Source organism: Protopterus annectens, chromosome 1.part1, assembly GCF_019279795.1.
Source record: "Protopterus annectens isolate FY-2018-M chromosome 1.part1, PAN1.0, whole genome shotgun sequence".
NCBI lineage: Eukaryota > Metazoa > Chordata > Ceratodontiformes > Protopteridae > Protopterus > Protopterus annectens.
This window is the reverse complement of record NC_056726.1, coordinates 1,561,221,015-1,561,236,953: the sequence shown is the minus strand read 5'-3', so window position 1 is coordinate 1,561,236,953 and position 15,939 is coordinate 1,561,221,015. Positions and strand designations below refer to the sequence as shown.

The following is a 15,939-nucleotide window of genomic DNA, read 5'->3' as shown; positions in this document are numbered from 1 at the left end:
GCCATCTTCATTAAAGATAGTACACCTTCAGACTGGTCAAACAATATGATTCTCTTGAACAACTCCATGTCCAATAAACTATAGGCAAAGCCCCCTACCACATCATAGCTAGCTATAGGTCCCCCACCATGAAACAGGAAAAGCATACCACATACCTGGACTTACTGAAGTCACTTGCCATACACCCCAACACCTCACTTATGGGTGATTTTAATTATCCTACCATCGACTGAGAAACATACATGACCATAAACATGCTGGCTCAGAGGTTCTTGGACTTTGTCAATGCAAATGCTCTGGAACAGCTAGTCAGCACACCCATTAGGGGCTCAAATGTCCTGGCCATAGTACTCACTAACATGGGAGAGCATTGCACCCCCCTCCGTATGTTATGTCCTCCCTGGTAAGATCAGACCATAAATCAGTCTTTTTAGATGTAAGTGTAAGGCCAGATATTCAATCAAGCTCAAAAGAGCTTAAGAATTTTTCAGACAAATTTCCTCCTACTAAGTGATGGTATAAGAAGTTACAAAGCCCCCTCCAATGCAGAAAACATGGACTCCTATGCAGAGCTGTACACATATACCTTGTGAGTTCACCTCTAGCAAAAGACCAGTCACCAGTGGCTTACCACAGGGTTCTGTGCTGGGCCTCTTACTGTTCAGAATTAATTTCTCAGAAGTCTAGGCAAACTTGGATGGCCTCTGGCTGACCAAGTTCACTGATGATTGCAAATTGGGAGCAATAATTGAGTCCCCAACAATGTTAATATACTGTTGACAGGGTTAATGCAAACAAATGATTGGTGCCAAAACACACAGATTAAAGCTAAATGTAAACAAGTACATTAATAGTCCCTTTGGGAAAGCTGACGTCCCTGCTAATTTTTATAGATAGCACCCACCTAATTGTAGACCCAGTGGTACATGAACTGGGTACCCAGGTTGATAGCAATCTGAAATTTGACCACCATGTTTCCACAGGAGTAAGGAAATCCTTGTATGTGGCACATATAAGTAAAAACATCATACCTATATCTAAGGATGTTATAATTCCAGTATACTCATCCCTAATCAGAACAATAATTGAGTACAATGCTCCCTTGTGCATATACCTCACCAGACACCTGCAACAACTGGAGAGACTGCAGGGGTTTCTCACCAAGAAATTACAGGTTGCACAAAACAAGTCTTGCATGGAAAGACTGAAAGCCCTGTCACTGTATCCTGTCTCCTACATGTTGCTAAGGGGTGACCTATGCCTGGCTTACTGGGCAGTCTCTGACCCAGCTCTGATGGAAATGCTACACATTAGTAAATCAAACTGCACAAGGGTCACTTGCTTCAGGGATCTTAACTCTTAACCTAGACTCTGACATGAACAGGTCATGCTGGATAGCTACATACATCTCTCAGATACTGTCACTTCTCTGGAGCAAGCTTCCAATTCACATGAAAAAAAGACCCCCCTCTCTGACCCTCTTCAAACGCAACCTAGATCAATGGATGGGTGACCGCAAATTCACTCCTGACGTGGCACCCATGTCCCTCCTGGACAGAGGAAGTCATTAACTACCATAGACCCTTATCTCTGCAAACTTCACTCACCTAACCAATGACATCTGGGGCAACTCTGGATAAATATGGCTAAATTTGTAAGGGCTCACGGGCCATTAGCCTAGTAACCTTCTATGAACCTATTATTTTTGGTTTTGCCCTTGATTCTTGGCATCTCTTCCTTGGGTCCAGTAGCAATAATGATTAGTACTGTCAGATCAAATAATTTCACTTTTACCGGTCTTCCAGCAGCTACTGAATGATATTAGTAACCTCTAACCTTGGCACATTCCTCACAGTCACTGCATCGAACACTTCCCATGAAAATACTAGCAATCAGGCACCTACTGTAAACCTCTCTGCCAAATGCTGGGTCAAGTGTAGGAAGAGCACAGTGATACCTACTTCCAGTGCTGGTGATATTCCTGATGATCACCAATTGTGCCTCTATTCTTGGGTGTGGGGGAGTCCTCACAGTACCTGATTAGTCATGTGTTCTATAATATGCCTTTTTTTGGCTGAACACTACTCTGTCTGCTATTAATATTCTAACACATGCAATACTGCATAAAGGTTTTTCTTGATTTTGTCTACTTACAACTGTTTATGATATCAGATGTAAATTAATGTATAAACAACAAACCTTCACCAATCAGATTCTCACAAATATTTGATGTTTACAACTCCATTCAGACCCATAAATTTATCTGCTCCCAATATCATTTGCCATAAACTTTCCTTTTGTTCTATGATATTCTTAAAATCCCTTCCCTTTAAACGTCTACTAACTAATTCTAAACCATTAAAACCATTAAAAACAGAAGACCCAGGAAGTTGTGATTATCTGATTATTTGATTCATTGTTAATTATTTGATCAGTATGTGTTAATTGACAATAATATCTATAATGACTGTTTTGTCATTTCCTGTTACTCTGATGAAGTCCGATTTTATTTTAGTTGATGAAAGTGCTTAGTTTGTGTTCCATTAAACATTTTTATTTTATCAGTGTGTTTTTCTTGATTATATCATGTCAAACATTCATATTCTACATAGTAGGATATAGTCTGATGCTACAAAATGCTTGTAGTTCAAAAGATCCTTTATTTTGAATGACTTAAACACTTTGTATGAGTACAGAATTGTTATATTACTGCATGTTTTAGAATTGACAGCCAATAAAGTGATAAACCTCTCAAATAAGCAAATATGTTATAGTCTTTTAAAATGCAATACATTCTGAAGTACATAAAAAGACTTTAACATCAATGATAGGTTTAAAGTCTTTATTCCTTTATTATGTAGCAAATATGTTTGCATGTTTCCTTTCGTCTGCATTATTGTGAGCCAATTCCATTCATCTCCCTTATTTTTCTGCATTCACTTCCTGGGATCCTATAAGAAACAAGAAAAGGTGATAACACTTATGATGAACTGAGGCAGGTCAGCCCAACAGTTAGGGATCACAATTGGGATGGAGGGAGTTTTCATTGATCACAGAGAGTGTATGCATCTCTCTAATACAATTAAAGCACCACTGCATTAACTGAACTATGCTAAGCTCCTCATTACCACAGATTTGCTAAGTATGCTGTTATTTGAAGAATGGCAAAAATATCCCCTTGTTGCATGGCCAAAACTATCCATCTGCTTGCATGAATACATAATTTCGTTGCAAAGTATATTTCTATTTTCCTCTTCAGTAGAGCAGCATGGATCCAAATCTAATATTGTCCAGAATTCCAAAAGGTGAGCTGTGCAGAACCTTGATTCTAACAATAAAGTAAAGAGGCAGCAACCGCAAAGATGCACATTTTCTAAACAATTTTAAACAAAGTATATCCTCATCAATGACAATTGCTGTAATATTAAATTATAACATTTACCTAATCACCTATGCTATCTGTCTTCATACCCTGATAGACTTTCACCAACAGTGCCTCTGTTCCTCTGATAATTGTGGTCTTGTGACAGTATTCCTTTGAACTGTAATTAATGCATGAGGCTTCCATATAAAGGTAGCATTGCTAGAACCATTTACAGTTCTTCTCACTGTTTTGAATGCTTCATACACCACTTTGATCTCAGAGAAATGGTGTATGCACAGTGCATCAGGCTCATTGATAACCTATCATTTTTCTTTAGAGAATTTTAACCATAAAACATAAACTATTTCTCATATTTGTGGTAGGCTATAGTCTGTAGGTGGTGTACCACTCTAAGAACCACTGGGGCCTTTTTAAGCCTAGCCGTGCATCCCAAATCTTTAGACCACTGTGGCCTTTTTAAGCCAGGCTATGCATCCCAAATCTCTGACAAATTCTGTTACCCTTGGTAAGTTTAAAGAGGGGCTTGGAAGATGAAACATTTACAGGGTGCCTTTGTCCATTAGAGACATAGGTGCTAAACCAGGGATGAATTTTATATTCCCAATCCAATTGTCCAACTTACATTTGAATTGGGTTACAGAGGAACTCTGCTTCACATGGATGGGGAGCCTGTTTCAGAGAAGAGGCAGTCTCTGGGATACATACCTGTCTATCCAGCAGGTCCTGTTTAGGTTCACAGGTTCATAGGTGTGTACTAGGCTAATGGCCTAGCCATAGGATTACCCTGGCATTGTGCCACTCGACCTTAGTTCCCAGTGCCTCTTTCGAGTAGAGCCACTGGAATTATGCCCGGGGTGAATTTTCTATTTCCTATCCACTCATCAAGATTTCTCTTGAAGAGGGTCAGCGAGGTGCTCTGCTTGACATGTATGGGAAGTCTGTTCCATAGCATCAGCAGTCTCTGGGTTATAAACCTGTCCCTCCAGTACATTCTGTTGATTGTGGTAATGAGGTTGAGGTCTCTGGAGCGTGTGGTGCGGAGGGATTGGGATTTGTTTAGATGTAGCGTTTCTAACAGCTGGGTCAGACATGGCTTTGTAAGTCAAGCAGAGATGGCCTCTAAGTAGGTGATATGAGACAGAGAATAGTAGACAGAGATTTGTATCACAAGGAAGGTTTAATTGTTTAGAATGGGTAATTCTGGTGTGGTTTGTTTTGTGGACCTGCAGAAGGTCCATCAGAGTGAGGTCTGATGATGCCTTATATGCCAGGCATAGATCTCCCCTCAACACCCTGTAGGAAACAGAATACAGTGATAGGGCTTTAAAGCAGTCTGCATAGGACATGTTATTTACACCCTGTATTCTTTTATTGAGGAATCTCTCTGGACATTTCAGTTGTTGGATGTACCTGTTAGGTACACACCAAAGGGGGCAAAATACACAGTGAATGACTGATGAATGATGAATACAGCAGAACAATGACTTCCTTGGACCTAGATGCCATAGCTTTGTTTATAAGTTGCACAACATAGAAGGGTTTCCTCACTACCATAGACACATGATGGTCAAAGCCTAGATTACTATCTAAGTGTGTCCCCAAGTCCCTGACTGCTGGATCGATTCTTAGAGGTTTGTTGTCAGTATGATAGTTAACAGGATTTTCTGCCTTCCCAAAACATACTATTATGTATTTCTTGACATTTAGTTTTAGTCCATGGCTCTGACACCATTTATTTGCCTGTGTCAGCCCTTCTCGTAGAACATCAGTGCCAGAAGGGGATTCTTTGACTGCTCCTAATTTGCAGTCATCTGCATATCTGGTCAGCCAAAAGCTCTAGATGTCGGCCTTGACTTCAGAGAAGCAGATGCCAAAAAGGAGTCATCTCTGGACTGATCCCTAAGGGACTTTGTTGGTGATTGGCCTCTTTGTAGAGGTGGACTCCCTAGTTCTAACTTTCTGGATCAAGTTTGTGAGCCAGCTGGCTATCCACTGGGTGACATAACGTTTTATACCTAACCTCTTGAGTTTGTCAACAATTCCTGATTGGGGTATTGTGTCAAATGCCTTGGCCAGGTCAAGGTAGGTAGTGTGAAACATTATGCCCTTGTCCATTTCTTTGGCGACCTTCTCAAAGAACTCCACCCAGTTGAGTAGGCATGGCCTGTCCTTGATGAAACCAAACTGGGTTGGGTCCAGTGTCTGGAGGTGGCCTATGTCATTACTGATTATTTCCATGATGCTTCTTTCCATGGCTTTGTATATAAGACTAGTGAGACTTATGGGTCTGTAGTTTCTAGGATCTATAGATGGTCTGCCTTTGTTTAGAGGGATGATGGTTGCTATTCTCCATTCATGAGGCACAACATTTATTTGGAGACTGCTGTTAAACAGTGATTCCAGATGGCCTGATTGGTCATGTTTCATGGTATTTAGAAGGCAGCCTGGGATATTGTCTGGGCCCATTGATGCAGTTTTCTTGACCTTAGAGAGAGCATTGAGGAACTGTTCCCTACTGATAGTAGAGGAGTTATATTTGATGATATTACCCGAGGGAGGCTGAGGGGGAAAGAGAGGTGCAAAGTTAGAACTGCATTTGTCTGCCAATTGGTTTGCTATGTCTTCTGGCTCAGTGTAGGAGGCTCCATTAACAATGAGCCGTACACAAAATTGTGTATTACCTTTGAGGTTGCAGACATAGCTATAGAATGCCTTGTGGTTGTTCTTGGCCTGGGAAGCCATATTTACCTCACATTTGGCTCTGGTATACTTTATTTGTCCTCTGAGATGTTTGTTTAATTTGATGAGAGTGCTTTTATCCTGTTGGGTGCTACACCGCCTAATTTTTGCCATGATTTTTTTCCTTCTATTTTACTCCCTGCTTCATTAACATGGGTGCAGGGAGTCTAAATATAAACAAGACCAATGGGGTAAAGAAGAGAAATTCAACAGGCCAGACTTAAACTTTATGTAAGAAAAGATATCCCTCCATCATTTGAACTAGCAGATTCAGGAGAGATGGAATACCTCTCATGGAAGGTACAATCTCTAGTAGCTGCTATTTCTGGCTGAAGAATTTCAGAGTTACAAACTCTCATTAGGAAATCACCTTACATAGTGGTCTTCACAGAACAGTTAATATTGAATGTGAATTCAATTTTCATGCCAAAACTTTCTGCCATGATCCTTAAATAAGCCATTTGAAGGATTGTCTTTTCTACAATTTTTACAATGTGTCAAAATAATGGACAATGCTATCATACCTATAGCATTTTTGTAAGAGTTGACAAACTGTATAAGAAAACCTAATGATATCAGAAAATGTGATCAAATATTTGTATCTGCTAAAAGGGGGGAAATCCTACCAGTAAATATACACACTCCTCATACCTCTCAACAGCCCAGATTTTTGCCTCATATTTTTGGTTTGTTCCTCATAAAATCTGTGGTTATCTGGCAAATCATTGAGGATTAAAGTCACTAAATAGTGCCTACATTTGAGTATCAGATGTCATACCCTTCAGAAAACATGCTAACACAAACCCTGTTATTCTAGCAAATTTCTAAGTTTATTGGGGCAATATTTAACGTGTCCCTAATTTTGGCCCTTTGCCTCCTCATTATTTTAGGCTTTGTCCAGATTTCTTGCACTAAGACATTGACAGGTATAACACTCCTTTTAAATGTTTGGCTCACTGAATAGTCTTTGATATAAATACAATAAATATTTTTAAACGTATAGTCAGAGCTCATTTTACTAGGACAACAGCCATATTGGAAAAATATTTCAGGAATGTGCCTACACAAGATATTTTAGGAGATGCAACATGGTTTATTGTCTGCACATTCACAAGACACTATAGGTTGAATCTACAGTCTACGGAAGGGACATATACTAGTATGGCTCTACTTCCAAGGGTCATGTAACTGTCCTTCATTCGGTCTGATTATACTGCTTGGGGAACTACCCAAATGTTATGATTCACTGCAACAATGACACTCCCCAGGGAAGAAAGTATAACTGTGTGCAAGAATGCTTGCCATAACATTAGATTTTTAGTGATTAGTCACTGTAACATTAAAACTACCGTGCCTCCATTCCCTCATTAAAGGTTTACATGGTTTCTCTTTTGTACCTTTACAAAGTTAAACATTTCTCCTTTAAAACTGCATTTAGCTCTTAAAGATTCATAAGTTCAGTTTTCAAGGTTACAAACCATAAATCTTTAATAAATCTGAATATCTCTCTATCTATCTATATCTGTATCTGTATAGATATAGATAGATATATCTGAGGGGCATTGGTTGACTTCAGATTCTATGGAAGACCTCAATTATAAACTTGGAAAGCATTGTATATTGTCTCTTTCACTATTTTTTCCTACTACTGATATTTATTTTAGTATTAGACTCCTGATACAGCTGGAAAAATATTGCATTATAGACCAGGAAGAGATCATCTCTAAGTAACATATACGAAGCAAAATAATGACAATTCTTGATGCCTTTCTTGATGCCTTTCTGATTAGCTTAGGTTTCTTCACCCAGTGATTTTTCTAGTAAGGAATGAATGTAATTTTTCTGGCTGTATTAAATAGTTGTCTGAAGACTATAAAATGCAGCAGTGTATTCATTAATGGATCAGATGAGAGAGGTATAAAGTGTTGACCTCCCCGGAATAACAAAACATGAATTTTAGAATCAGATCTGCTACAGATATTTTTCTGACTTCGAAGGATATATACCTGTCAATGATTGAAATATTATCTACCAATGCCAAGAACTTTAACAATAATTCATTTTTGTGATAGGGCCATTTATTTTTAATCATAATTTACATCATTTTTCTACAGCTCATGACACTACACTTCCTGATATCCTTGAGGACAGCACTACTGAAGAAAGTGTGTATTTTTTGCAGACCGTCCTGCAGAACTTCATCGTGTTTTCTTGAAGTTACCAGTTTGCAATCATCAACATATGTGGTTACCCAGAACCAATTTCCCAGATAAACCTCTGAGTAGGATAGCCTCATAAAAAGACCACATGTTAACATTCTAGTTAATATGATGATAGATGTTTGGTTAGGTTATACCATGTAAGTTGTATGGTCCCCTGGAAACTTTAATTTTACTTGTGTCAGGAAGTGCCATATCCATAGTAACATAAACTATGTTTCCCATTCTCTTTATAGTGATTATGGTGCAGTCCTTTGGGCCCTGCTAAACTGATTGTCCATTTCAGAAAGAAATACAGTTACTAAACACTTAGGCATGGGTGACATGGTGTGATAAGCCCCCAAAATTTCATGGTGGGAGTTTTCCTGAGCTTGAGTAGCATAGCATCCTCACATAACCCGAGGGGAATTTAGAAAATTTTGCTGAAAAGGACAACCGCCTTCTATAGAACTCTATCATATGTACTGGCTTATTGTGAGGTGGGTATGAACAAAATTTTCCTACAAAATAACTTTGCTCTGTGTCCTATACCTAGGTGATCACTTCATCATTTATTGCTGGCACATTGTATTCACAAATATTTTCCTTTCAGGTTTCTGATGTAATTAACTAATAATTATTGGTTTGTTTGAGAATTTAATAGCTGAAAATTTGACACAAAAAAAAAATTTCTGAAGTTTAACTTGGATTTATCTTTGAAAACTAAGTAGTATCCCCTTCTTTAGTTGTATATGTTACACTAACTTTGTGATTCCACTGACACTTTTTTTTATAAATTTCTATGTATATTTGTTTCTTACCTATATGCATAGTAAGATACAGAAATCAATATACCAGAAAGTATTGATGGTAACCCCAAGCAAACTTATTTAGATTGCTGAGAACAGCATCCTACTAAGACTGTGTCATTTATTTCATCATAGTTTCCCTTGATGATGCCTGAGTAGAATTATTTATTTACAACCGAGTGTGATTTTATTTTTAGATTAAAGATACTCTAATGACCACAAATCTCTGTGAGTGCCTTATGGGAACTGAAATACAGAAAACTCTTGGCAATGATAACTTTTTCATAGTCCTGTTGACCAATCAGGGGTTGAAGGAATATCTTCATGGGGACTGAGGAGCAAGTGGTGACATTTCGAGGCAAGGATGAAGACAGATTATGTGGGTAAAACCCCAGATATTATGTTTTAGTGTTACAGTTCTTAGTATTACAGTGACCATTTCTTGAAGATATGCTGCTAGAGTAAAGCATTCATAAAGACAACTGTACTTCACTTACCTGCCTCTGCAACATCAGACTGACCCGCTGGTGGTTCAGTTGTCTCACTTAGCTCTGTGGACAGAACAGACAAGATAACAGAAATAGAATTAGTCTGACCATGCAACTGTTACGCAGATTTTTCTCTCTGGAAATTTTTCTGTAAAGCATACAGTAAGTAAGAAAAGTAGAGCTGTGTAAGCTGAACTTATCATAACAGCACATGCTGGAATGATCACTGCTGCAGTAGCCTTAGCTATATGGGTTTTATCATGCCAAGGATATAAAAGCCAGCCAGCTTCCAAAGCTTCAGAGCACCTTCCACGCACCCAAACTGTCAAGCAGCTTGAGCTGAGCTGACTAAAAGACAAGTTTGGGTGCTATGTCCATCAGAGGTTTCCTGCCAGCAGAATGAGGAAGGCTGAGCCTTGAAAAGACAATGCTAGGAACAACAAAAAATAAATGTCCACGCCTTAGCATAAAAAAACACACATAAAATCAAGGGGGGTGGATGTAGGGGGCAGTTACTGCAGCAGTGATCATTCTACCATCTACTGTTATGGTAACTTCAACTTACACAACTGTACTATGTTCATCAGTTCATCATATTGATCACTACTGGAGTAGCCTTAGTTATGTGGGTAGATTACCATAGCTAACTATATTGGGGAGGTAGAAGGAGCAGGATCCAGGAGCCCCTGGAGAATGGTCCCTGGAAACCTTGATTTGGACCTAGAGAAGGAATCATGTTTATAGTCCTTTGGAAATGTATGTACAGAGGACCAAGTAGCAGTTTCCAGAATACTTCTAGACTCTAACCCTTTCTGAAAACCAGTAGATGAGGCCAGGCCTGGTAGAGTGTGCCTTGACCCTGCCTGGAATACATTTGTTATAGTTAGTATAACAAAAGGTAATAGCTTTAGACAGCCATTTGGAGATAGTCTGTTTTGATATATGTTATACCTTCTTCTTCCCTTCAAAAGTAATAAAGAATTGATCTAAAAGATCTTTAGAAAGATTTAGTTCTGTCAGGATAGTACCTGAGTTTTCTGTGGTGATCCAAGGTATGGAGTATCCTTTCTCCCTCATTTTTAGTTTCAGGAAAGAAAACAGGGAGATAGACAGTGTGGCTTAAAGTAAATTTTGATACCACATTAGGCATAAAAGAATGATTAGATTTCAAAGAAACCCTGTCCCTATGGGAAATAAGTTAGGGTTGACTCACTATAAGAACCTGCAACTCAGATACATTTCTTGTAGAGGTCAGTGCAATCAGTAAAATTGTGTTCCATGTTAAGAACTTCAAGTCAGACAGATAAGCAGGTTCAAATGGGGCAAGTGTTAGCCTCACTAACACAAAATTAAGATCCCAAGGAGGGGCTACACATTTTCTTGGAGACCTCTTATGCAAAAACCATATTAAGAATATTTTGACATGAGACTGCCTTGAAAGAGAAGGATTCATGGGTATTCATGCTGAAATGGTTGATAAATTAACCTTGACAGAGGAATAAGAAAAGCCATAGGATAGTTATTCACACAAATATTGTAAAACCAGAGAATAACTAGCCCTGAGTAGGTGCTGGTTATGTTGTTGACACCAATTAGAAAACCTTTTCCATTTACTAATATATGATGTTCTAGTAGCAGGCCTTCTTGTCTCCATTAGTACCTGCTGTACATCCTCAAAGGTGCCGTAAAATAATTAAGATCCTATCATGTAGGCAGTCAACTGAAGACAGTCGATGTTGGGGTATATCAAACACCCTTATTCTTGTGTGAGTAGATTCAGTCTGTGAGAAAGCTTGTAGTAATTGCCCCTGGCCATTTCCAAAAGAAAGAACAACCATAGTTGCCTGGGCCAGAAGGGAATCAGCACAATGAACTTGGGGGATTCCTTCTGAGTCTTCAGAAATTCCCTGGATAGTGGAAAGGGTGAAAAAGCATACAGGAACATTCCAGTCCAAACAACAGAAAAGGTATCTGCCTTCCAGGCATTCTTGCATGGAGTCCTGGAACCATACCTCTCAACCTCTTAGAGCAAAAAATCTGGACAAAGCCTAAAATGATAGGAGGACAAATAGGGGCAGATTTTAAATATTGTACTTACAAATATTAGAAAGTTGATAGAATAATAGGTTTTGCATTAGCATGGATTTTCTGAAGGATGAGGAATCTTAAACTCAAATGTTTGTCATTATTTAATGACTTCAATCCTCAGCTATTTGCCAGAAAGGTACAGATTTTAGGAGGAAGACACCAAAAATATGAGGAAAAAAATCTGGACATTCTGCAAAAATCTGTACAGTTGAAGGGTATGCCTGGAACTGAATCACGCCCGTTGATTGTATAAACAGGAGGCCAAGAGGTCTACTTGAGGAACTCCCCACATATGGAAGACCCCCAATCTAGTTTCCATTTGTGAGGGTATACCCTGATCCTGCTCAGCTTGTCTGCCACACAATTTTGCTCTGTCAGAATGTAGGATGCCTATAGAGTGAGATTGCTATGTGAAGCTATATCTCAAGCAAACATTGCTTAATTTGCAAAGGGGGTACAACCTTGCCTGTTGATGTACCGCATGACTCCAATATTGCCTGTAACCACTTGAAGAGGACCTGGGGACCAAATATGATTCAGAGAGTTGAGTGCCTTGATCAGGGCAAGCATCTATTTGTTTATTTATGTGCTTGCATCTCTCCATGGTGACCCACACACCCTGCACTTTTATCCCTCTTGAAACTGATCCCCAAGCTCAGTGTGGGGTGTCTGTTGTGACTAATTGCTTTGGAATAGGCAGGGAGAAGCGGAGACATGGATTTAAGGATATTTGCTGTCTCCACCAAATGATTTATTTTCTGACAAACTCCAGCACTGGGATTTGAAAAGACAAAGGATGGTTGTGTTGGAACCAAAGAGATTTCAGATATCAATGAATCTTTCTCATGTGGAGTCTTGCCAGGGGTATCATGAGAATCATAGATGCCATGAGACCCAAAATCCTGAGGTATTTATTTGCAGTAACCAGAGTCTGAGTGAAAAACCTTAGAAATAGATATAAATAAAGATCTATCTTTTCATGTGGAAGGAAAGTTCTTTGAACTTAAGAGTCTAGGTGACATCCCAGGAATGCAATCCTGTGTGAGAGACTTAAATACTTTTGAATGTTCTCTTGGAATTCCCAATTTGTAATGAAGAACCACAGCTCACCAACTAAGAATTATGCACAAAAGAAAGAGAGCAAGTCTCATGATCCGCTCCAAGGATATTTATTAGCTTTTTTGTCACATAAATAGAAACTTTTTCAGATAAACACTACAAAAACAGAAACAGAAATAATGCACTTTTACCCAACAGTCTTAAATATACCACCCTAACACAGCACAATTACCCTCTTAAAGTTGTAGGCACAATTATATACAAAATGATACATACATTTCTCCCCAATAAATAATAAAAATACAAAGAACATTAAAACATACTCATACATACTCATATATTGTAGGTACATGCCCTCAAATTACTTATAAAAAAGATATTAACATAAAACAAATGTTAGAGAAACTTAATTATACAAGAACCGAGGGTAGAATGAATAAGTGTGGATATTGTGCACAATGTAAATATGTGTTAGAAACCAAGGAGGTTACCATTCCTAATTATGGTAAACACATATTAGATAAGAAATATAATTGGTATAGTAAGGGGGTTGTTTATTTATCCCTATGCACAGAATGTCCAGCGTTCTATACAGGAAAAACTATCAACTCCCTTAGGACCCGTGTTTACCAACACTATTATGATATTACAAAAAAAAAAAACATCAACAACACCTCACCTTGGCAAAACACATTATAGAAAATGGTACACATTCTTTCAAGTTTGTAGTTATAGACCAAGTTATAACAGGTGAAAGAGGGGCATTTTTGAATGACTTTTTAGAAGCAAAAGAATTGAGATGGCAGCTTAGGTCACAAGCAACAGTTTATCCAGGATTAAATGATTTTATATCTATCAGCTCCATTTTAAGGTTTAGAGCTGATTTTATTATACATTATAATTATGTTTTTTTTAATGTTCTTTGTATTTTTAGTATTTATCGGAGAGAATGTATGTATCTTTTTGTATATAATTGTGCCTACAACTTTAAGAGGGTAATTGTGCTGTGTTAGGGGTGGTATATATAAGACTGTTGGGTAAAAGTGCATTATTTCGGTTTCTGTTTTTGTAGTGTTTTTCTGAAGAAGTCTCTATTTATGTGGCAAAAGCGCTAATAAATGCTCTTGTAGTAGATCTTGAGACGGTCTCTTTCTTCTGTGCATAATTCCCAACTTGTGTAAGAGATCTCTTACCAAGAGAGAGATTCCTGACACTTTGAAAAAGATGCTGCAAAAATATAAGCAAGTCATCTAAATATGGAAAAAGTGGATACCCTGTAGCCTACAATGATCTACAACTGGATTTAGACACTTTGTGAACACTTTTGGGGAAGTGGATAGTCCAAAGGATGAGGCAGAGAACTGAGAATGTAGTAAAGACACTCCAAACCTTAAGAAACATTTGAAGTCTGGATGCATATTGATGTGTTGAAAATAATCTTTTAAGTCCAGTGTTACCAGGAAGAAGAGGTAGCAGGTTGTAAAGCAACATCATTTTGAATTTGGGCACTGTCACAAACAGGATCAGAAAAGAAAGATCAAGAACTGGTCTCCAAGCATTTTCTTTCTTTGCCACAGAAACATCCTTGAATAAAAACCTTTCCCTTTCTGGGAAGGAGTAACTGGTTCTATCACTCCTTGGGACAGCATGTGATGAAGAACAGGATGAAATAAAAGAGTCTGATCTGTGGGACGAGGAATGACCCCTGGAAGGAAAGAATTTCCTTCCACTGCCATATGTAACCTTGATGAATGAGTTTCAGAACCTATTTGTCTGAAGCAATCTATTGCTAAGGAGAAAATGGAGATTCAGACTTTATGGAGGAAAAAAGGTCCAGTTTGGGAGGAGGCCACAAAGTCTCTTGAACAGTCATTCAGACTTGTTGGACTGTCCTTGGTTTTTGGAGGTTCACGACTTATTTTTGGAACCCACTTGCCATTTCTTCTTACATGTCTGTTTACCTGAATTTTTTTGAGACTGTTTAAGCTGTTTTTTTGCCAAAACTGGATGAAGGGAATACAAAATCCCTTGGACAATTCGGGTAGGGAGGGCTGAAATTTCTTAGAGAGATTTTCTGGATCAGCTTGCCCCTTTCATCACACTTTTTGATCACCTCCGCAGCAGAGGAGCCAAATACTAAATCTCTATCCAAGAGAGAATTTAAAATCTCATTTTCAATATCATCTGGGAAGTTATCAGAATGGAGCCAGCCAAACCTCCTTAAAAAGCTCTAGTGGCCATAGCCCTGGAAAAAGTATCAACAGAGTCATGCACACACTGCAAACAATGAGTAGTGACCTGTGCAAAATTAAGCAACTAAGTTATTTAAAACAGATTTTCCTAACAAGACAAAACTGCTGATAAAACATTCCTCATACTTTTACAATTATTCAGAACAAACTGTAACATATGGACCTGACAATTCAAAATCTTGAAAATCATAGTTGCAGAAGTATATACTTTTTCCATACCTATCAATAATTTTCCCATCCTTATCAGAAAGAGTAGGATTGGAATAAACTTAGCAGCAGTGGGATCAACTAAAGCTATAGCTGCTGGGTCAGGTTTGGGAATAGTATATAAAATGTAAAAGACTGAGGAACTTTATACATCCTATATGCCTTTTTAGGGGCAGATGGCTGACTATCAGGAAAATTGCAGGTAGTAACACACACATCCTCTAAAGCAGACAGAACAGAAAGAATGAGTCTAGATTTTGAAAAATCCTTCTGTAACAACTTACATTTTTTTCTGTGGGACTGAGAAACCTCAGTGTTCTCTCATTGAAAATACTGGCACATTTTAGAAATAGTCTCAGAGAAACAGAAACCCCCACAGGCAGAAACAGACACTGAGCTCTCCTTTGAGTATGATTCAGGAATCTGAGGGAAAAAAACATTCTATCCCGTGTTTTCCTGTTCAGATTCAGACTCTTGAATCTTTTCAGGAAAAGAGGAATTCCTCCTTCTTTTACCAGAAACTACTTTACAGAAGCTACAATAGCCTGAATTAAACCACGAGTCAGACCCAATAAACTACTCCTATCCAAAGAAAGTTGAGGAAGAGTAGATACATGTTTGGTTTTCTGTTTCTTTTTGACAGGAAAAATGGGGTCAGCTGTGTTACTAACGGCAGCAGCTGCTTCCCCAGGGATGGGCGCAGCATTTTGACAC

The 15,939-nt window shown here is 38.4% G+C and overlaps 1 protein-coding gene across 1 annotated transcript in view; it reads right to left on the bottom strand.

The window, feature by feature from the left end:
• Positions 1-2,640: 2,640 nt before the first annotated feature.
• LOC122816529 (uncharacterized abhydrolase domain-containing protein DDB_G0269086-like) overlaps positions 2,641-15,939 on the bottom strand; it is a 167,186-nt gene continuing 153,887 nt past the window's right edge. The window contains exons 7-8 of the mRNA XM_044089374.1: positions 9,629-9,682; positions 2,641-2,951 (exon numbers count right to left, since the gene is read on the bottom strand). Of these exons, the coding sequence (XP_043945309.1) occupies positions 2,923-2,951; positions 9,629-9,682 (83 nt within the window). The 3' untranslated portion in view covers positions 2,641-2,922. The remainder of the gene's footprint in view (positions 2,952-9,628; positions 9,683-15,939) is intronic.